This window comes from Linepithema humile, chromosome 7 (genome assembly GCF_040581485.1).
Source record: "Linepithema humile isolate Giens D197 chromosome 7, Lhum_UNIL_v1.0, whole genome shotgun sequence".
NCBI lineage: Eukaryota > Metazoa > Arthropoda > Insecta > Hymenoptera > Formicidae > Linepithema > Linepithema humile.
The window spans coordinates 85,618-109,712 of NC_090134.1; the positions used below are offsets into that span (position 1 = coordinate 85,618).

The following is a 24,095-nucleotide window of genomic DNA, read 5'->3' on the forward strand; positions in this document are numbered from 1 at the left end:
TGAGAGTATGCATGCACACTGTAGCTTGCGCGATCGACCCATCGGTCACGCGTAGCAACGTGTTGATGTAGTATCGATGTAGTAACGAACGAACAGAGTGCAGTTTATTTGCACACAAACGGGCGTACGTTTATCGAGTTGCGAGTATAGCACGACGGGCGCGTGTTTTAACGCAAAGTGTCATCTATCACCTCGGAGAATCAGAATCGGAAACGGAATGACCGGAATCGCGAGCGCGACCGGTCTCTTGTCCGCGCGAATTCGGCCGATTCGCCGGCCCAAGCCCAAGGTGAGAAAAATTGTGCTAAATATGAGACCGGGTGCCCACGTGCATACCGCTTTACATTCGCCTCCTTTTATTTATTCACGATGTCACGTGTGTAGAGCGTGGAATTATCCGGTTGCACCAAAGCGGCACCGTTCGCCCTCCGACCGTTCGCCGGTCTCTTTAATCCTTATCCCTATGGTTGCTCGGTGTTGTGCAATCATCCAGCAGATTGCGAGGCGAAGGAGGTGGTGCGACGCGCTAAGGATACATGGGTAAAAAATTCATTCGCCGCGAATAAGAGAGAAGATGATATCACGAAATCCTGGCAAATATAGAACTCCTATACATCTTATCTATATTGTACTGTAATGTGGTGATACTGATAACGGAGCTATCAGCGGGCCATTTATCAAGATTAATATTTGATGTAGCATACTTATACGGGTATTGAGAGCGCATCAAACATTAAAAACCATAAAAAAAAGAATTCCATCTTCTCTCACGCAAGTTTCGGCAAGTTTTGTTTATCGCCTCCAGCGATGCCCGTGTATTTTTTATGACATTAGGCGACCGAGGGGAAAGCTCTTTTGCTGCCGGAGGAAATGGAAATGATACGGACGAGTCTACTGGCGATGGGCGCGGGCGGAGGCGTAGGTGAGGCTGGAAATGTCGGAGGTAACAGCGGTGGCGACGGTTACAAAGTTACCGAGGTGACCGCTTCGGCGGTGCCCGAGGAGCTCTTCCGGAAATACACAGAAACCGATTCGCGACCTTTGACCCCGGCGCCCACGCTAGCCAGCGGACCTACGGCATTAACCAGCCGCGCAACCCAGGAGGATTTACCTGCGCCTTGTAATCCGCGCGAGCGCACCACCCTGGTCCTGGATCTCCGAGCGAACTCGCAAAACCAGCAGGTGGTCGGTATTAGACCCATAGTTTCGCTCGACAAGCTGCTGTCGTCTTGCTACTCATTTGTCATTTGTCTTTCGGCTTTGTTACAAGTAGATTGATTTATTGTGCGCTCAAGAATAAATTCCCCTGCAAAGGAAAGAGAGAGAACAAAATATGTAAGAATTGCTTCTATAGTACAATTATAATATAAAGATAACAAGGCATAGGTAGTATCATAGGGAACAATCGTAAAATATAAATTTCAATTTAAATCCAAATCTACAATTTGAAAGGAAAAATTTTGCACACAATAAGAAAATCAAAAATATGCTATGCAAAGTGGTGAATAAATCAATCGGATAGATCGGACTGTAATCCAGAGGTAATGCTGAGACATTTAAAGGTTTTGGAATTTGGACACTGAAACAGTGAAACAATGTAAAAGCTCAAAAACAGCTCTTGCTTTTTTATCCGAAAGATCTATCTGTATGCAAAAATGTTTAACTTCGTCAAATGACTCTTTCAACTTTTAGGAGAGCGAAACTTTCAGCTGGCATGCTCTTACACTCGAACTACCGCCGACGCCTCGAAAAAGCGAAATATTTGTTTGCAAACCGATCTCGCGACCGCAACATTCGGCACCCGCGCCGCCTCCACCGTCACCTCCCTCGCCCATCGTTGAAGGATGTGAAACAGTGAGTTTAGAAGCTGTTACACGAGTCTTCCTCTCACACATTTGAGACTTTTCATTATTTAAAAAATAATGCTGGCTATTGGTGAAAGAGTTCGTCCAAGAATGCGGAGGAAGAGGCCGACAGCGGCAGCGAGCAGCAACCAGTAATTATTCGAAGACGGGGAAAGCGATTGCGTAAAAGAAAGTGTAGGAGGGGCTCGACTTACGGCCAGCAAACGGAAGTTCGCGATCCGCTCGAGCCTGCGGTAACCCAGGTCTCGCAGATCGGAAATGGATCACGGCGACCGTCGTCAGTATCCACAGAAAATTTTTTATAATTTTTACAATTCTATGTATATACATATGTTAATAATGTCTCATGTTATATATAATGTCTTTAGTATTGACTGAAAATTATAAGAAAAATAATTTTTTAAAAACGCAACAGGCTTCATGTGGATACTGGCGAAATCGATGATTCGGCGACTCCTAAGAAATCGCCCGCGCAAGCAACGAGTCACACGATACCTTCGAGCTTCCTCGCACCTGACATTCTAAAGCACTTATGTCGAGAACTAGATCGCGACAAGGTGGAGGCGGAATTTTCAATCAAGGTAAATGCAGATCTAAATTTGTTGGGCAAATCTTTTCTTTCCAAACTATGTAACTCAAATGTTGAGTAACTCGATTATCTTAGAAAAGAATCGCCTTGGAGGAAGCATTAAGAGTGAAAGGTGACGCTTATTCAACCCTGCGCGGATCTCGACAAGCTAGTGCCAGTTTGTTGGCACAAAACGCTCCCCGAATATTTTCCCGTCAAGCGGCGCGGTTTGAGTTACTCGACAGTCAAAGTCTTCGAGGTATGTTTTACACAGAATGTTTCATAAACGCAGTGAAAAAAGAAATATTTTATATAAATAAGTAAAAATGTTATACTAAATCCTTAATAAGGAGTAATTTTTTCAATTTTTACAATTTATGCTATGTACAATTTACCTTCATATTTTCCATCTGTTTTAAGAGTTTAGGTCAATTGTTTGAATAGCCATAATTTCATGAATCTTTGAATATTCATATCAATCTGCACTTAATCACAGGAATTCGTAATTTTTGATTCGTAAAATATTTATTCACGAATGTTTTGTTACTTCACCAATCTTAGCGTTCAAGTTTACTTCCTGTAATATTGACATGCATTCACAAATCATTCTGTATTTTCTCACTGCATTTTAGTGATATCTCATCGATATCTTTCGGATTTATTCACGAATCATAATAATATATATTGCAGGATTAAAGCCAATTCAATACCTTACTAAGCACGCGTACGTCACATCGGGAAGAAAACAAATATTCGGTCGAATATTCAACAAATTTAATGAAGACTCGTTGCACAGCGCACGACGCATTTCGCCGACCGACGTTGAAGAGGCCCTTCAGGAAATGATTGGGAAGGCGTTGACGGACGAGCAGAGATCTTATCTGAAGTCTGTTATAGGAGATATAACGGAGTCGCTGGGCTTTAGGGAGTGGTGCGGACTGTGCGCTGCCGTCGAGAGGCTGTTGTGTCCTCTGCCGTCGAAGGAGACCGATCCGCCGGCATGGCTCGAAAGAGCGGACTTTGAAGCTCTAGAACGAAGACTCAAGTCAGTCGAATCACTAGACTCCACACTGGCATTATTGTTGAAGGAGATTCGTGACAGATAAAATATGACATATTTCTTCTTATACATATTCTTTTATCACAGTGATTGCTAATTATAATATTCGTATCGTATCGTATCTTACGAACAGTTTAATATGCTATAATTGTTTAATGTATCCTAAAAAATAAAACTTTTTTCACGGTTCTACGAACGATCCCTACATATTCTGATAAACTGCACAATGGACATTTATCTTGATACTTGATACTTCAAAACGTACAAACCATGAATATTAATTCGTTTATATATTACGAATGGAAATTGTTGAAATATTATTATTCAGTTATCATTAATATGCGTGATTACACATCGAAATAAAAACAGCCTTCGATAAATGGACTGAATTTCGATTGTTGTAGTATAAAAAATGGACCGTTTCAATTCATTCGTGACATTGATATGTAATTGCCTTCTCCTACAATTGTTAGATCAAGCACTTTACTAATTTCATATGTCATTTGATCGTAATAAAGTAGATCCGTTAAAACGTAATGGGTGATCTAGGGAGATACACAAATACTTACTCATTTTTAGCATTGGTTCACTGATACGAAATGTAGGACGAAAGAAAGCTCCTCTCATCTACGTTCATCGCATATTTTATTGCCGGAGCGGACTTGCGTTTATCCACTCGAGCATACATATGTTGCACGTATTCGGTATTCGATTCCACTTTTGGCTAATATACAAACGAGTTTTGTTATTTTTTTTCTCTCTCTTTCTCTCTCCCTTTCACTCTTCTCTCATTCTCTCTCACTTAACAACATAATAAATAATGGGTCACTTTTGTTTCATCATAAGGATAATATAAAACCGGTCTCTCTTCTCTCTTTCTCTCTGTAAATAAATTAAGTAAACGAGCGGCACGACGAAACGCGCAGAAAGTAATAAGAGTGGGGGATCGCGTAGAGTACTAGATTATAATATATATGTATATAATCATAATAAATAATACACTACCGGATGTATATCTCGTATTTTCCGTGTGTTAAGTTTTTGTTCGTCGCTCGATCGGTCGCTAGTTGCTACGTCACATGTTGCACATACAACTAACGTACAAATATAACGAGATACCTATGCGTCCGCGCCAGTGACCAGAAGGAGCCGCGATCGGATGTGTGTCGTGTGCATGCGCGTATGAGTGTGGACACGCGCGCAATCCTCATGGCCCTGGAAGAATATACGCACGATACGACACTACTTGGCTAGAGTCTCTATAATACACAGGGCAGCGCTATCCGCCGTACAACGGGATTTTCTTTGGGACGTTCCGTTTGATCGAGATGTGACAAAAGAGGGATTTATCCGTTTTTTTTTTTTTTTTTTTTTTTTTTTTTTTTTTTCCAACGTCGCAGCAAATAAATAAGAGCGAGCTTTCAAACGAAGAGGCACTACCGTGCGCGTCGCTGCGCCGTTGCCACCATTCGGAGAAACGCTCCTTGCTCGCTCCTCGCTCGCCCCTCTTCAATCCTTTCGTTATTCATCGCTATTCTCTGGTTTATCGTTATTTAGTATAAAAAAAGTTGCTGCTGCTGTCGCTGCTGCGGGGCAGTGGGACTGGAGTATGACGGTGCGACATTGCACGTGACGGCAACAATGGGCTAGTTGCCGTTTGTAGATCGCTGCGTCGCCGGAATCACGGCGTCCCGCTCAGTCCCGTAGATCTTGCCCGCTTTTCTCGCCATGTTACCGAGCATCTCCATCGAGCATTTGTGAGCCGATCTTAACGAGAGCGCCCATTCTTTCAAACTTATTTCATCCTATAGAATTAATTAATAATAATTAATATCTATTATATATTTATCTATTATAACAATTAATTTATGTTACTAGTGCTTTGAATATAGTACTCGAAATATTTTATAATTTAACGGTCCAAATAATTAATTACCTGCTCAATAAACAAACTCCTTGTTTAAATGTTAAATTTTCCCAACTTTTTGCAGCTGTACTACGTAATACGATGGATATCTTCCACTTGAGAATCAAGTACGAATTGTACAAATTATTCAAACTTGGGAAATTAAACATTTCTATTTTCAAACTGTTCAATTACACTGTTTAATTTGTTTAAATTCTTTGTCTGAGTTTTAATCGTAGAATTCTATCGCGGAATATTAGACAGAAAGAGGCAGAAGCAATACAAGATTTACTTACAGCATTTGTAAGTACTATCTTTGCATCTCTTGTGCGCATTACAATGCATTGTTCTCCTTTTACAAGTTGCAGGTCCGCTCCGACTTCCTCGACCTGAAGATATCGTGTGAATCAGCATTTTTCGCGGCATTAAATCCAAATGAAAATATATGTGCCAGGCGTGATAAACTTAAATGAGTTTAATATACTGAAATTTTTTTACACCTACTTGATCGAGGAACACGAGTTCGGGCTTGGTTGCGGATTCCGGATGCAACTCTAACCGATTCGGATACAACTTGGCGTAACGTGTTTGCCATGTGCTTGCAAATGGACCTCCTAATTTTTTTATATAACCGTGTAATATACAGTCCGAGCCTAGAAATATAAATCATCGACGTATCGATTACAATTCCATCCCAATGCTAAAATATTGATGCTTTGTGTGACGCACTCACCTTTCTCATCCGTGTCAAATCGTTGTTTTTGTTTCACCTTCTTCTTATTTTCCAACTGTAAGAGAAGAATCAAATAGAATCATTGAATTGATGAAGGCTTAATCATTGAACAAAGACAATATGTCTTTATGTACGAAATGAATTCGGCCGACCGAATCACTTATTGCCCACAAATGATGTAAATAATAAAAAATTCAAGAAGCAATAAAGATGAATTATTCATCTCTTACTTTGTCGGCCTCGTTATTGATTGTCTCGAACACAGTCTCGGCCACTTCAGCTTGCCATCTTTCGGAGATGACTAGAGGAAAGTTTTTGTATAAATCTTGATCCGCGTCCGTGAGTTTGATTCCCTTCGTGTCCTCTTCGTCGAAGGAGCCAATGTCGAAGGCATCCGCGGCGTTGACCTCGCCGCGCGGCGGTATTAAGGGCGGCGTATACTTTTGCAGGTACACCTGCTGCCAATCAATACCATCGAAAAACGGGTGCGCCTTTAACTCATCCGCACCGTTGCCACGGCAGCCGAGTCTGTTGTTGATATCTCGTTGCAGTAAACCTTCCAACAGCGACCGTAACTCTTGCGAAAATGTCTCCGGCAATTCAACGTTCTGCAATTAATTTAAAAAATTGCACTTTCACATACGTAAGTTTCCGCAAGACTTGTAATCGCTCAACTTTTCTGTGATTATTCTCGCTGTAGATACATTTTAGATAATTAGATTCTAACGTTACAACTCAACATGGAGCTGCATTGAATAATCCTTTGCACTCCGCGACAAATTCATCGTTCTGACAACTCTCAATGATACAAAAAAGGTTGAATTTTAAAAATAAAGCAAATATTGAAGTTTATAATAAGCAATATTTTTCCAGATTTTTCCACATCTCATAATTTAAGCGAGTATTCATGTCGAGCACAATTGGATATCCGAGCCGCTAAAGCGAAATGTTTTGTCGATTTTCGAATTATAAGAGATAATCAGGAGACACACGCACCATGGTCAATGTCATGCGGTCTATCTCGTGTTTGTCCTTGGTTTTATGTTGTCTGAATGGACTGTGCCCTTTCAAGAGCTTGTACAGCATACAACCGAAGGAAAACCAGTCTGCGCTGGAGTCGTACGCAGTGCCCTTTGAGAGTACCTCCGGCGCCATATATCCGTGCGTGCCGCTGTTACAAAATAGAAACTTGAAGCATTACGTTCCACGCCGAGAAGTCGAGTGATCGCTTCACCACGATATACGTACACGCTCGCGTGTGGTTTCTTCTTCGAGAAGTCACACGCCAGCCCTAGATCCGATATTCTGACGTGACCGTGCTCATCCAGCAGTATGTTCGCGGGCTTCAGATCACGGTAGACGATGTACCTGCGATGCATGTGCTCTAAGCCAAGGATTACCTCGGCGGCGTAGAACTTCATTTCCGGCTCATTGAACACTCCGTGCTGGCTCAGGTGATAATGCAAATCGCCGCCGTTCATTAGATCCAATATGAAGCAAAGCTTGTCGGCCGTGTGAAACGCGTACGTCATACACACTATGAACGGACAGTCCACCTGCGGCGATGACAATGCTTCACGTCGGACGTTGTTCGTGATTCATCGTGTAAAACGCTTGACGGAAAAATAATAATACTCACCCCAGTGCTGACTAGCGAGAGCATTATCCTCTCATTGAGGGCTAATGTTTCACCCTGTTTCATCTTAATGCGCTTCTTATCCAGGCATTTCATGGCGTACATCTTGCCAGTGTCGGCTTTCCGGCAACCGTACACCTCGCCGAAGCCACCCCTGCCTATTATTCGATGCACGCTGAAGTCGTTCATCGTCAACTGTAATTTCCATTTTGACGCGTTATCATATCATTATTTCATCTCAAAAATTTTGAATCAGAATTAAGAGATGATATTTATTCTCACGTGTACCTGGATGTTCAACTCTAGGTTCTTCCATTGGCAAAAGCGGGTATATTTGTCACTAGAAACATAAAGAACATTTTAATAAGAAATTATATAGCAGAATACATTTATTCGTAAATTGTATGTCAATGTCAATGTTACCTTTCCAGAAACTTCTGAAACGGCTCTCCTCGCAAATGATTGAAAATTTCCTCAATGTACGGCTGTAAGTAGAAAGTATTTCGTGACCCACTGCGAATACATCGATATGCGTGCAGATAAGACCGCGAGAGACAATGACCTACCTCGAACAAGTTAACTGGAACCTCGTTCTTCATGAGATATTTGTGTACGTGAGATACCGCCTCTTGCGAATATTCCTGCAAAAGACAGACGCGTATATCGAAATTATTCATTACATAAGCGGCAATAGAATGTTCAATACCGTACGTATTTGTGATAAAACGCCTTCGCTACTACCCTTTGCCGTGAGAGAGAGAGAGAGAGAGAGAGAGAGAGTGATTGATGACAGGAAGTTGAAAAGTTTTTATCGCACAGGATACATTTCTCCACACAATATTACAGTACAGTGCAAAGTAAACGGCTCGGTCGAGGAGAATAAGGGCGCAGTGAAGACATCATAATCATTTTAGCGTCGCAAAAAAATGTTTCAAGACGATAAAATATTTTGCTACATCAAATGCAATATTTTACTCAATATATTGTTACACTAAATGAGATAAAACTTTATCGCATAAACAAAACACGGCCGAAACATCGCAGAGATATCTCACCGCGAGATTGCAATACTGAAAATGCATTGCCTAATCTTGCTGCGAGCAAGACGTTGCGGGACGATTGTTGGCAATTTTGAAATGTCTGTCTTTCGAAAGATTACACCGTATGTGTAACGTTATAGCAACGTTTGTGGCTGTAATACACTTCGCAGTACTGGAAATTGTGTTACAGTGAGTGTTTGTAATTTTAACTTTAGAATATATTTAGAGAACATGGGAGGACCTTGAAGTAAGAGAAAAAAGTTCGTGCCCTCCAATTATCGCTAAAAAAACCCCGAACAGACAAATGTTCGGTGTTGCACTTACGTGAGAATGCGCCAGCAACTCTTTCATAATGTAATTGTCGTAGATCTCTCTGGCAAGTTTTCTCCTGTCTTCCGGACACTCGAGCTTCTCGTACGCTTTGATCTACAATGCATAAATGAGAAATTCCTTTATGTAGTCAGGTGAGCAGTGTGCGGTATATGCAACGCTACTGGCACTTAACTATGTATACTGTGCGGGCTAAAAAACACGAACCTCTTCGTAAAACCTAAGTTGCGGAATCGGTTCCTCCGCTACAGTCTCGCAGAAGTCTTTGAATAAAAGGTAACCTGGAAGTACATGTGGAGTTTGTTTGACATCGACGAACTTGCAATATTGTCACAACTCGCTACATTTACCGCCGTTTCCCTATGCATGTCTCTCGCGAGAAATAATTGCGATGCAGACGCATTGCCCGTTTCACGAATCGTTGAATTTCCACCAAAGGAAACTGGTTTTTCCAGGTCATCTCGGGCCAACGTACGTATACACGTAAATATACACGTATCATTTTGCGACGGCAAATTCGATACATTATTCAACTGTATTATTCAAGCGTAATTTGTTAATGACTCAATTAGCGATTTACAAACGAGACTGTCAATTGCCGCGAGAGAATACTTGGTTGAACTTTTCACATAAACGAACATTTACGTTTACGTTATCGCGAAAAATCTCCGGAATTCACATCACCGGGGCACCACGACAACTCGCGCGAATTATTTTGTACAATAATGTAATCATGGTTATGTTTGTCCACGAATAATGTATGCACACATCTTGTATAATTACGTCAATCGGAGAAAATATGCTAATATCTGAAGTGATATGCTGCGATAGGTATATATTATCATACCATTGAACAAAGAGAAGGTTTGAATAAAAACGCACATTGAAAGGAAGCTGCCCCCACCCACCCACTGTGGACTAGGCAATTAGTTCAGCGAGCTAAACCTAAGCCTCACTTTGTCTTTGATCTCGTGAAAGAGCGAGGGTCGCGGATGGCGAATGAAGGGTGGATTATCGGAGCGACAGCTTTTACTCACCTAACATTTGATTAAATATTTTGTCGAAGTTTACTTCGTTATTCTTCTCCAAATATCTGTGCATAACGCTTCTCACGCTGAAACAGAAAAAAAATTTCATTTCTTCATCAATAATTTTAACACGTAAAGATATATTTTTTCCACAACTAACGGAAACATCGTCGCGATCAGCCACGCTTAGCGCTGCATTAAACGCGTCTTGTCGCGATCGCCGTTAAATTAAATTTTTATATTTCATATTATATTTTTATATTAATCACGTTTCGCGCCATAAAAAGATTTTCCGTTCAAATTAAAGAAACAAATACGTTTGATAAAATCCGACAATTTCTAGTCAAAAGCAGAAAATTGACAACTCTCATCAATTATTCCATCACAAATGCAGCTGTAGACGGAAACTTATCAAATATGTGTTCGACATTTCGCGGAGGAATATATCAGCGTGAATGAGTGATTCGAAATCTCCATACGCTGCGCATTTATATCATAGCGAAATTGATCAATATGTAAAACGACGAAATTATAATCGTTATAGTTTGTCGTATCGCCGATATAGCGAACCAGAAATGCTGCATGAATGCTCTGTCGCACTCGAATAACAAAGCGCTGCTCTGCGATGCCGACGAGGTAATAGGCAATTATTTGTCGAAATACAATATGCACCTCTTTCTCTTCCAATTATCCAAATGATCATGTAACGTAGGAAATACATAGAAATGTAGATCTCGAGTTCGTTCTGTACTACACCAAGGTACTAGATAATTAAAACCGCTCTGACTTATTTCCCCCCTCAGGCGTTTGCAAATATCGCTGATATCTGATGGAATACTGAAACGACTAATTAACGCCCATAAATATTAGCTAAACGGGCGCGCGCATTAATTACGGTATATAAGATTTACACGACTATGACCTTTGAATGCGACAGCTAAAATTGTTTTCCTCCTTTTAACGCTAGGAGCATCTCCGAGAAACCCGGTCCAAGTATAGAGACAAGATAACTTTTGCCGATCGACGTAGATACCAACAGTTTCGGAACGTTAATTTTGACATTTAAGTCAAGCCGTCGCGCCACGAACCATGATACCATACGTAGCGTACAAGCGCTGACGCAAATGCCTGATAAAAAAAATCTAGCCAGATCCAGTCGTAGTATCGAGGCGTCGTAAACTGCTGGTTTACCATGCGGTAACAATGCGGTCGGTATTGCTTTGCAATGGATGCAGTTTGCGTGCGATGCAACTCGCCTGCGATTCGCGGCGACTATTTCAGTCGTAGCGAGCGGCTGGAGTGACTAGGCGATCCAAGAAGAAAAAAAAAGACGTTTGCGCGCTCGCCAGAAAGCGACGTACGTTTCGCGATAAGAAGAACGTAATCGATAACTTTTCAGTAGATAACGTTAAAGGGTACGCTGAAAAAGTAAAGAGCGTGTATTTTATCGCAATAATGTCTCGCCGCGAAATTCAATGGCTGAAAGAGTCGAAGAATTCAATGTTTTGTATCATTGTGTTTGGTACCTCTGTTATAAGTCTGTTATAAAATTTTCTTTGCATCTTTTATATTAATCGCATTTATCGACATTATCGCGTCCCTAACTCTTGTACTACAGCTCGAGTTACACGCGACATAATATTTCTTTACAGCAGCTTGAATATTCAACCATGATACAACGTTTAAACTCAATTTGTTTGATTCAAACTCAATTTGCTCGAGCCCAGTTTCGATACAATGAGTAGCGCGGTCAACTAGCAACTGAAACGACTTATGCGAGCAAGTTCTTTCGGTATGGCTTGAAAAAAGTGTGTCACGGCCTATTGGAATCGTCTGCAAAGTGTCTTTCAATGGTGTTTAAGTTTTAGGAAGAGGAAATACTCTCACGGCGCCGAATCGGGAGAACACGCTCGCAGACTTGTTTTTCAACCAGAAGTCCTAGTAGTCGAGGTGGTAGGTAGGTAGGTAGATACGGTGGCTAGTAGTCGAAGACATCCAAAAGTCCGTGACATACTCTCTGCAAGCCATATCGAAAGAAGATCTCCACAAATCGTTTCAGCCGTTTCCATTCATGTGCGAGCGTAATTAAATTGTGAAATAGTAAATATTGTTAAACATGAAAATAAATTGATGTATTATAATAAAGTAGAATTTCTTCCTTGCTTTTCGCAATCAAAAGTTTTTATCTTATCATCGAATTCGAACGGTATGTTGAATTTATTACGGAATGCAAAGAGTAAGCAAAGGGTAAGTCGGTGTTTTTTTGCTCATCCGCTTAGTCGGCTCGTATATTCAGCGTCTTTCCACTTGGCGAACAGATAATTGAGTTCGCTACGCGACGTTCACCTACCGTGAATCTCTTATTTATGCAATCGCACCTCAGGGGCTGGCCACCGTAGAGATCAAGGGCGCTGATTTCTCGCTAAATTATACAATCAGAGGCGCCGGAGCCGATTGGTCAGCCCGGTCGGACTTTTAATTTCACTATCGTGTATAACACTAAAACCCGATGCGTTTCGAAACTCTCGACAAGTTATTATGCAAAACGGCTACTTATAAAACAAATATTAAAATTTATTCTCGTGCCCGCTTCACCACGCTGCAGACTTTTATTTCGCGCTGACGCAAAAGCGCTTTATTATTTATATTATCCTTTACTAGTTTCTGCCTTTAATCTTCATAGTCGCGCAAGTATTCGCCGCCTGAATTAATGTCACAACTTATTCGCGTGTTATTACAGAAATAACCGGAGCGACTTCCCCGAGGGAACGTTGGGATGTTTAAAGGGGGCGAGCAAATGGCTGCGAGCCATACTAGCGAGCATCAAAGCTCGCGATCGAGGAGCGAACATCACGCGAGCGTTTGAAAAGTTTTAATTTTCCTCGAGCTTTCATTCGCAGCACACATTCCGGCGAACTTCCGGCTGGAAAGTGATAGCTTTCCTCTTCGTGAGACGTTGCCATAAATCTGGCGGAACTTAATATCACCGCTGCCAGTTCCGCGTCCCAATACAGTTTATCGTCCAAGTACGACAATGAATCCGGCAAGAGGAAACGTTAAGGGAAGCGAATAAAGAAGCGACGAATGCTCACCAGGGACCAAAAGATCTTAAGTCGTCGACTGCAAAACGTGCATATTCTTCTCTTCCTGAATACACATTTGTGTTCGAAAAAAATCGTTTCGAATATCGACAAAGTGCTTTTTATGACCAGTGATGAAGTGATAAAAAGGATGAAGAATGCGAGTGAACAACTGCTGACATTCGAACAATATCTTGATATCGCCGGAATTACGAGAGATAAAACACAACGCAGACGCGAAAATTAAGCAATCGAGCTAAAAGATAAACACGCTATGTAAAGTTTGATTCGGGGTCAATTCCTGATAGCCGGAAGGAAATTAATCCTCAGCAGTGAGGTAGGGCTATCAAGCGGGGGGGGGGGGGGGGGGGTGAATGAGCTCTGGAACCGATCAAAATAAATCCGTGCTTCCAGCGATTGGTTGGAGCGTCGCCAAATATCGTACATACATCCAGCAACGACTAGTTTTTGTCCGCTTGACCGTGTCGGTTCGACGCGATAAATTTCAAATCGAGCAATATTATGCAATTATGGAAAAAAAAGACATGAGCAGCAGTTATGTAAATTTATTCGAATGTGGAATCCGCTCGGCTAACAGACCAGAATCGATCGAGCGCCATAAAAATGTGAAAATATGAAAGTGACAATCTAGTAAACTTATCTATGATTAATTATTATTTTCAAAAAATGTCAGAGAGAATTCAATACTTGAAACAATCGTCTGATGGCGAATAAATCTTACGTTTGTTTGTATTTGTAATCGTATGTATTGTACAGTCGTCTTGAATTTCAATTTCAAAGAATCTTATCTTTTTACTCATTATTCGAAACAGATTTCGTCTGAAATATATTTTCATATTTTCTCTGGTTGTTGAAATATTGTAATAAGTTATATAACTCATCTTGTATAAATGTTAAAATTAATATCGAACAGTTTGTTGCCTAAATAATCACTTCAGCTTAAATCAATCAAAAATATCGAGTTGAATAAGATAAAAGGTATGTAGTTGTAAGACTGTATTCAGCTAAGAACGATTATTGAATAATCAATCTTTACCAAAAATCGACTATTAAACAACGCGAAAGAGAGGTCAAAAGATTGAGTCTCTCAAAACAAGTTTCACACGAGTTTCTCCACTGAATTATACCAATTAGCGATATGACATTATTACCGATTCTACTGTTTAAAATTTTATTTCAACTGAATTTCTCGGCCAAAAAGCGTTTATATATATTATTTCCATTATTATTTTTCATATTCTGACGACGGCGAGCCATATCGAAATCCAAGAATACGACCCGCTTGATTAGCCACACGCAATTTGATTTTAAACGGCATTTCGTATGTACGGCCGGCCGACCATTTACGTCGAAATCGCGGCGCCAAGACCGCATAAACCGCGCACGCTGGCGTATTTCTGTTCGCGCTTCAAAAATCAACCAAAACCTGCCCTGCCGCGCGCGCGTCGCAATATAAACGTTGCTCGAGGCAGAAGAAGTTTATTGAAACGAAATTACTCGCTCGGCTGCATTAGCCAAGCTGCGTGGTGAAGCCAAGCTGCAGCACTCTCGCAGAGTCGTTTACTTATTTCCATAAAGTACACATCCAAGGTGCAAACGCTTGCTCGCGTCATACTTTTGCCGCGTGCCCGTCAATCAAAACAATCTTTATTTTTTCTGCAGCCAAGTGTACAGTTAATTGCTATGATTTTGATAGGCGGACGGAAAGGCTACACTGAAAACGAGGATGTTTGAACATCGAAATCATATTGCAATAGCAAGTGTTCAACATTCATTGAGAGAACCGATCAATAAGAATCATAATTTTACATTGCACAATGCGAGTCGATCGACTTGCGAACTAACCTTTTCTTGAACTTTGCTTTGATGCATTGTGTCTAAAGCGTAGAGAAAGTATGGATTTCGCGTAAAATTTCAATAATTTCAATAAACTTGCGATAATAGATTAGCAATATCAAAAGCTGAGTTGCTTGTTAATGTTCACTTTTCGAATTGAAATATTGAATAAACTCCCGCAAATTTAAGTTTTCGGCTTATACAAGTGGTACATATTGTAACAGATATTATTAATCTTGCAATATTTCCGAAGGAAATACATATTTTCTATGGAAAACAAAGTATCGCATAAAAAAATTGATACTACACTTTCTCTGTCCTTGTTAATAAGAAATCGGATTTGTAATCTTCCTTCCGTCAGCTGAGCGGATTGCAAAAATGTATTATCAAAACTGTATGACAAAACCCGTACTGTTTTAGAAACAATGCGCTGCCAACGCTCGAGAAAATGTTAGCTTACAAGTCGATTGAGTCGCGTTGTGCAACGCAGAATTAAGAAGCGACATTTGACCTTTTTATGTGCGCAGACTGGGATGTTTAATACTTCACTGCATTTTATTCGAAAAACCGATGTCATTTCCAGAATTAAACTCATTTATCATATCGAGAAAAAATTGCTCGTAGGCGTGAAGAGAGACGCGTTATCCTTCGCTAACTTGAAATTCGACAAAATGTCATTTATCCACAAATTGCATAATGCATCCGGGCGCGGAAGCGCATCGCGCGGAATATTAATCATTCCTAAAGTTGCTCGCTTCTCCGCGTCAAGCTGAAACTGCGAATGCGAGTTAAAATCGCGTAAACAAGTGCGGACCGGCAGTTCCACTGCTATCGTATTCCGCGAGCAATTTAACGACAAGAAAATTACACTTTGTTCGTAAAAGCGGCTTCGGATTAACGAAGAGCGCTCGTGCGCGCTCTCGAGTATCCTTTTAGGCCCCGGCGGTGAAAAAGCGGATCTACCCCGCCGGCTCTTACGAGTTTCTGGGGCTTCAATCTCCCAGGCCTCCATTCCCCTTCTTTCTCCTCGCTTGATTGCAATCTCCTTTTTTCAACGTGAATAGGGTGGTTTCGCGCGGCTACCATTCAGACGCCTGAACGCACGTCGCAGTGCCGATAAAAAAGCAGTAATTAATGCATGTAGCGCCAACAATATCGCACTATTTACGACGACAATGGTGTGCGCGAATGTAAATGCGAATGCGACGTTGCACAAAAGAATATATTCATATTGTGCGTCTGTCGAGAACGCAAATCATCAATCGTTCCGAAACTAATACTCGATCTAGCTTTTGCAGAAAAATTCCACATTTCTTAACGTTGGAATACAGTCTTGATACAGTCCTTTCAATTCCTTTTTTGATTGTCTTGTTATTGCCATTTCCGTTTCTCGCGATTTAGGGGAAAATTTCTCATCAATTTTTTTTTAAAGATCGAATACATCGAAATTGCATTCAATTGTACGTCTGTCGAGAGAAGGCAAATTAATAGTATTCGATCAATTCGATCGGAGAGAAATTTCTTCACATTTCTTAATATTAGAATACCCGATAGGAAAATTGATTTCTTTAAAATTGTCTTATTATTATCTTCATTTCTTTGCTTTCTCTCCATGGGGAAAAGTTCTGCTTTTCTAAGATTAAATATATATGAAAGAATTATATTAAAGAAAATATATTAAAGAATAATAGAGAGAATAAAAGAGAAGAATGGAAAAGGGAAGGGAAGGAGTTTGCCACGAAAGTTTGCGCTAGAGCTCGCGATTTTCGCGCGAAATTTCATTTTGCGAAGTTCATCTATTCCCCCCAACTCGTTTTTACGCCAAACCAGACGTTTTTATAACGACGCGAGAGATGCGCGCTCGCGCTCGCCCGGTTCGCTGATTACTACCTTTAATTACATCCGGGACCGCAGCCTCCTCGATATATAATGTCCTTCCCGGCGAGCTGTAGCTCTCGCTTTTTCCTCGTGTTTGCCCAGAATTATTTCCTTCCGCGCGCGCGAAAAAGGGATAGCAGTTACCCGTTCTGAATACCGAGAGAAGAGCAAGTGGCCCAGTATTTTATCGATCCCACCTGAGCCAATCAACGATTAACCGATCACGTCCCGACGACACTGATGGATAATGCCAATACCGTCGCGTTCGAATCCTTACAGAAGGAAAATGTACCGACGATAAAAAAGAATCTATTGAGAGAATGTATGACTGAAATATATGATTAAGAAGCGGACGCGCGGCATAAATCTGTGGAATTATAATGGCGAGCGACAGATTTAATGCGGCGACAGAGCTATATAGATAATTCCTCACCAACTAATACACTTGCGAACGACCCGCTCCGCCGTAATAATCTGCGGATTTATGGGAAGCCGTTTTGCGAATGAAAAAAAAGTCCCGGTGTTGAGAGAGGAGAGACGTCGAGGGAAGTTGCCGCCGGCAACTACGAAGAGAAGAAGAAACCGAACAACGAGAATGTCGCGCGTCAAGAGAGAGCAAACTTTGCCGAGCGTCAACAGTAGCGATGATTCAACTATTTGAGAATCGAAACAAGACGTTTGATTCCGACCGCGCCTTCCTCTCGTGACTCGATATACTTTTCCGCCTTCATTCCGACCGTTTCGAGATATTGCCGTATCGTAAAGAAACGTACGCGCTCTGATCGCGTTCGTGAAAAGCACGTCGTATCATCACACAGACGAGGAGGAAGAAAAAATACGCGCAACGCAAATAGTTTACTTTCGCACTACGTATACGTAACCGGCATCTCTGCGCGCCGCGTATATTTTCTTTTTACACGCACGCTAGGAAATTTACCATGATCTCTTCTGGCGCACACAATCACAGCGGGACATCGGACATACGGTATCGTATCGGCACGCGCGCTTATACAACGCGTTACATGCTGTGAATCGAGAGACGCGGCGGCAGCGGTTAATCAAAGTCGAAAATTGAGTTGTTCCGAGCTTCTGCTATATTAGACCGGCACAACTACGTGCCGTATCGCGATATCGTATCATACTTTATGGTTCAAGGATGTGTAGCACGCACAAACGTGTCCCTTGTGTCTTTGGAGCATCAACGCTGCGAAATGTCGAACGTAAAAGCTAAATTCTCTCGCATGAAAGGTTGGAATTCTCTCCGGAAAATCTGCGGCCTTGACGAGAAATTCATGTATGTATGTATCGCGCTGTTCGCAATGTATTTTTCGTGAAATAATTTCCTTTATTAAATATTTTTATCTCTATATTCTTTTATTAAATATTTCCATTTTATACGAATGTATAATTCCGCGAAAGCGGACGCTTATATGTTGCTTAAATTATCTACGGTTTTTTTTTTTTCCAAACATAAAACAGTGAGATAATGCGATATGCTTATATACATATAATAGATAGCTTACGAGTGCGACATATAATTTACCAAGTTGTCGATTTCACTCTAGTTTTTTCTCCCCTTTCGGAGATCTTATTTTACGCGACATGGCTCGATCCCTCCGCGCGGTTCGCAAGAGCGCGAAAAGCTGGAAAGAGTAATTATCCCGTGTTTCCAGATGCGCATTCACGCATTTTTAGCTCTAGCGTCTCGTGAAGGGCCGAGGGTACATGGCTGCGTACCACTGCTTGCGCATTAATGTTATCATGAATAATCTGAACGCCGCTCGCTGCTCGTAGACGCGATCTTTTTTTTCTTTTTTTTTTTTTAATTAGCCAGCATTAAACGAGAGGAGACTGCGACATTGCCGATGACAGCGTTAACGTTGACTTATACCGGATTTACAGTCGACGTATGGTCGACTGGGTCGGTGTGACAAGTCGAGTATACTCGACCAGTGTCAACGCTTTTAGTCGGGGTTAATTTTAGTCTAATATTAGTCGACTAAGCTTCTCAGCGATTACTACGCTACGTAAACTAAGCATATGACCTGGTTACAGTTTATTTGAGAAAAAAAGACCGTCGGCACCGTCGTGTGTCCCCATTCGATCGTTCAAACTTAACCGCCCGACGAATCTATTCTACGCGTGTCATTTTTCCTTTCTAACAACATCAACGATTGTAAGTTGAAGGATCGAAATCTTATCGCGTCAATGATCATCGAACGCGCGAAATTTGTCATGCGCGAAAGCGAGTACCCTCTATTCGGCTTCGCTTCTTAATGATTAACTTCGTAATACAAATCAGCCACTTGTAAAATTATGAAGGCGCGTTACAAAAATAATGCGCTAAAAACAACTCGCGCACTCTGACATTTTCTAAAATGTATCTATTGGGGTCGGATCTGATCCCGCCATAATATATAAAAAATCGAAGGTTGAAGAAAATTGGAAGCACCTTTTATGCGTGCAGTGCAGTCAGGAAAAAAATGGCCGTTTTTAGATCGACGCGAGTATTCGCGCAAAAATATTTCCGATCCATAAGATATAACTATTATGCTTATATATTTTGCTTATTATCCGATGCAACGGACACAAAGTGAATTCTATAAAAACTAATGAATGTCACTGGCTAATCCAAATTTAATGATCACGAGATAAAGTGACGATTAATCGAACTGAAACATAGAAACAAGATCGATAGCGCATACCTGTGTAGCCGCCAATCCAACTACTACAGTAACAGCGATCTAATGAGACGAGGAATGGGATTAAGCGATAACAAACTGTGCAATCCCTTGATTACCTACGGGTACTGCAAATCCGATCAAAAACGTGTCACACCGAGAATATTTTTTCTCAAGCCGCTTGATAACGAGTCTTATGCTCCATGACATTTGCTAGCATCCCGAGAACTTTTAACCCGGCAATGATCGTACGGGGGTTTTTTTTTTTTTTTTTTACACAGAAGGTCGCGTAGAGTGTTTTTAGACCTGATTTAAAAATCACTAATAATATATTGTGTTGTTAGTATTCTAGACCATGGATGTCAATTTCTTTATTATTTTCTCAATGTAGATTTTTCTTCTACGGAGATAAAAATATATTAAGGAAAAATACGGAATATTGAGATCAAAAAATTCCCTACGAAACCATTCCTAAATATCACATTTATTAGCGTCCAAAAAGTTCTATTATTTCGTTTTTATCGGCGATCACGCTCAATCACTTTCATTGTATACGTCAACGTAATTATAAGATCCTATTCGACTAAATGAGATTCAAATATATCACGTATTTTTCCGGTCACAGATATGTATATGGAATATGTACAAGGTACATGTACAGGTTACGGAATGTTGCATAATATTGTATTTGGTGAAGCAATCGAACGTCTGTACGCGAGTCTTAATTACGCGATTCGCTACTCGTTGTCGATGGCTTTGAAGGAATTGCCTGGGATCGACCATGCTTTGAGAACTTTGCTCCTAGCTCTGACTACAGTTTAGCGAACTTTCGTAAGAGAGATACCGCGCCGAATAATCGATACCGCGAAGCCACTCGCCGTTGGTAAACCTCCGCTTATGTAAGGCAAAATACAATTGGAACGAGCAAATCGGCGAAGAGAGCATTTCGATATTTGAAATGTCTTAACACTAACGGAATTGTATGTATCTTATAAAGAATGCAGGAGTTCGCAGAATTGAAAAAATTTAAAACAATTTCATCTTTCTGTTCAAATATTCGGAGAGTCATGGTAATTGCGCGTAAAATAGAAATAAAAACCCAATGATGTTAAGAGAGAAATGTCTATTAATTTATCTTAAAACTGAAAGAAGATTACAAATAATCATCTCCACCATCTTTGTAGTAAAGTCCGTCTTCCTTAAGATTATCGACTTTAAAGCTCCATTGACAAATGCAGCGGTGTAATCCGATATTCAACATAGTCTCATTCATCCACGCATTAAGTTCGATACGCCACAAATACGGCGTTTTATTTACACAAGGAACTAGCTGATACAGCCGTTGCATTAATTTTATGATAATTTAGAGAATTAAAATTTCATGTCACTTGATTAGATTTTGATCTTTCAAAACTAATAGCTTAATTTATCCATATCCACTTGAATCTGTTCACGTAGAGCAAATTCATGTACATTCGAATGTGTTAACGATCCCCGCAAGAGTCATATTTTTTCGTTTGCGTAATTAATTGTATAGTTCCTCTGCTTCATGTTCTCGAGGAACGAGAAAAATTAATGAATCACGTGTCACGAAATGTCCTTGCGACTTATGGACTCTGGGGATATCATTAACGCATACGACTATACACTCGTATTTTTAACATCAACGATGGTTTCTATAATTTATATTTTGTACATGCTGAAAGTAATAAAAAATAAATGATTAAAATATTCCGAAAAGAAGAGAAATTTTATGAAACAGACTTTTAGATTTATTATCTAACGCTCTAATTTTGCGCTTTTAAATGTTTTAATGCGGCTTTGAATGTTCACTCTATCAACAACGCAACTCGTGTATGCATTTTTAATTTCAAAAATTTGTAAAATCTCCGAATCTTATTATATTATTTTTGCCTTTAACATAGAATTACATTTTTTTATATGAAAAAATAGCGCGAATACACGGAAAACACCTGTTTCAAAACAATGTCAAAACAATCTCTGCCGTAAAAGTTCCTAAGCCTCTCTACGGTCGGACACCACCCTTTACGCCACTCGGACACGTAGTTTTGCCTTATTCAGTGTTTCGGCCGTGCACGTGAAATGTTCACTTGGCGAATCGCCAGCAAAAACGAAGCCTGCTACCGAGTCGACTTATTTTCACGAGGCTGAAAGCTTCGGTAACATCCGTGATTCGCGGACCGAAAATAACGCCAACAGTGTAAACATTGGCAAGTTATAATCGATGCGAAGTATCGATCAATGATATTTCGGCGAAGTGCGAGCATCCTGTCGGCTTTTCGTGAGAGAAACGATGAGACTGATCGCGAATGAAGTTTATTCTCTTTATCCCGGGATATAATCTTCCAAAGATAAATCAAGGTTTAACGAATATAACGTACCATATATGCGTTACATATTTGCGTATGGAAATTGTTTCGGAATGTCGATATCTTCGCGAGAATGACGAGATTCAAAGAGATTACAGATGGATTCATTTTTCGAAGGAATCTTTAACGTCAAATTGTCACGACTGTTGCGAAGTTCAGCGAGATGATAACCACGTAAATCTGTACAATTATTTCTTGACATTGAGTAAATTTATAAAATTTTTAGCGTCACGCAAAACCCATAAACTATTAGAGGAATCCAGAATTAGAAACGAAATAATACACGTTGGTTGTAAAACCGGTGTGTCCAGACTCGGGTGTCGACTCTCGCGCAGAGTCACATCGTCGTTGTTTGTAAACATTTTTTTCCGCTCGCAACACGCGAGCCGTCGCGGCGCTCGCACGTTATTGCGAGGGAAATCGAGACGACGGAGTTTCGGAGTATGAGACGGTCGAGAAGGAAAATATGCGAAAGAAGAAGGGAGAGGCAGGAAACGGGGAGAGGTCCTCCGACGGAACGAACGAACGGACGGACGGACGGACGAACGAACGAACGAACGAACGAACGAACGAACGAAAGAACGAAAGAACGAAAGAACGAACAAACCGACCGACCGACCAACCGACCAACCGACGGACGGACGGACGGACGGACGGGCGGGCGGGCGGACGGACGGCCGCAGCGACCGCCTCCCGTCATATCGAACCGCACATACCGTCGCCGGAAATCGTACGGCGGTGAAGCGTACGTACCTGGGATCCGGCAGAACGATCTTTTTGCTGGCACGGGCGGCCGGCGTGCACTTGCTCTTCTCCATGGCCATCAGGTAGCTGACATCGGCCAGCACCGCCTCGAGGTCCGCCATTTTCCTCGGTGGTCCTTTTGTCGGTGGTCGCAAACACGATGATTATTCCTATGTCGTCGTCAAAAAGAATCCTGCCTCTTCCAGTCTCGTTCGGACCCAGGCACACCAGCAGCCGAGAGCCAGCCGCTTCACTCTGCCACGGGCGGTTCTCCGCCGTCTGTTCTTCACTGCCGCATATTTTTAGCGTAACACCGACGACGACGACGACGACGACGACGGCGACGACGACGACGACGACGACGACGACGACGACGACGGCGACGACGACGACGACGACGGCGACGACGACGACGACGGCGACGACGGCGACGACGATGGCCACAACGACGACGATGACGAAGACAGCATACCGCGCGATCGAACAGTCGTATGAATGCGTCTCGAGTCTCGTGCCTCGTTTAATTGACAGATCCGAGACGGATGGACGGACGTCAATCGTCGAACAATCGCAACACTGTCGAGCGCGCAGCACCGACTGAGGTTAGTGTCGTAGCAAGGACAACACGATGCTTCGGAGGACGATGCTTCGGAGGACGATGCTCTCTCTCTCTCTTTCTCTCACTTCTCTTTTGACGAGTTCTCGTTCTCTTTCTATCTTCCTCCTCTTTCTTTTCGTGATGCGCCGCTCTTCTCGTTTCACAGTATCGCCTTTCTTACGCACGGCACTGTGCGCCGTGATGAAGCTGGCCTTCCCTTGATCGCGCCAGCTCCTATTTTACGTGAGGCGCCGCGATACTGCACTCGTCGTCACGCCCGTGCACGCGATTGACGTCGCGCGTCGCCCACGAAGGATTCGAGGCGATGTGTCGGACGGTCGTGCGCAGGCATTCACTTCCTACGATAAGACACACGTAAACTTTACTCTATGAACGAAAGCACACCAACAAAGCAACAGTCGAATCAGCCACAAACTCGCGACTGTTCGCGACTCGTACCCTGTGCTGGATCGCGCCCTAATTGGCTAAGCGCCTCTTGTGGATCGGACGCGAATTATCATTGATAAAATAATCTATCGATACATCGATATACCGTATATCGATAAGAAAGTTTACATCTTTGCTAAACTTGCCGGTAATGTGACTCTCTGTCATCTCTATGCTTTTAACCAGGCAGGGTTAGCCCCTGCGCACAATGGAGAAAATATTAGGAATAGGAACAAATATTAAATATTAGGAAT

General features: G+C 41.6%; 2 protein-coding genes across 4 annotated transcripts; one reads left to right on the forward strand and one right to left on the reverse strand.

Moving 5' to 3' along the window:
* The first annotated feature begins 96 nt into the window (after positions 1 to 96).
* On the forward strand, positions 97 to 3,685 carry LOC105678426 (uncharacterized). The gene is made up of 8 exons (XM_012377764.2): positions 97 to 289; positions 385 to 540; positions 835 to 1,185; positions 1,693 to 1,854; positions 1,943 to 2,142; positions 2,281 to 2,446; positions 2,530 to 2,692; positions 3,124 to 3,685. Exons 1-8 carry the CDS (start codon positions 218 to 220, stop codon positions 3,537 to 3,539), a joined length of 1,686 nt encoding a protein of 561 aa, XP_012233187.1. The 5' UTR covers positions 97 to 217; the 3' UTR covers positions 3,540 to 3,685.
* A 436-nt stretch (positions 3,686 to 4,121) lies between these two features.
* Gprk1 (G protein-coupled receptor kinase 1) lies at positions 4,122 to 23,852 on the reverse strand. 3 transcript variants are annotated; one of them, XM_012377761.2, is made up of 15 exons: positions 22,806 to 23,852; positions 10,176 to 10,252; positions 9,346 to 9,419; positions 9,133 to 9,234; positions 8,335 to 8,409; positions 8,192 to 8,253; positions 8,057 to 8,108; positions 7,772 to 7,963; positions 7,381 to 7,688; positions 7,129 to 7,303; positions 6,363 to 6,740; positions 6,133 to 6,187; positions 5,904 to 6,052; positions 5,696 to 5,788; positions 4,122 to 5,298 (listed from the first exon to the last, which is right to left on the reverse strand). In XM_012377761.2, exons 1-15 carry the CDS (start codon positions 22,916 to 22,918, stop codon positions 5,140 to 5,142), a joined length of 2,064 nt encoding a protein of 687 aa, XP_012233184.1. In that variant the 5' UTR covers positions 22,919 to 23,852; the 3' UTR covers positions 4,122 to 5,139. The 3 variants fall into 3 exon arrangements, with proteins under 3 accessions (XP_012233184.1, XP_012233186.1, XP_012233185.1); XM_012377763.2 differs by lacking the exons at positions 9,346 to 9,419; positions 22,806 to 23,852 and having other exon boundaries at positions 10,176 to 10,228; XM_012377762.2 differs by lacking the exons at positions 10,176 to 10,252; positions 22,806 to 23,852 and having other exon boundaries at positions 9,314 to 9,403.
* Positions 23,853 to 24,095: the final 243 nt, after the last annotated feature.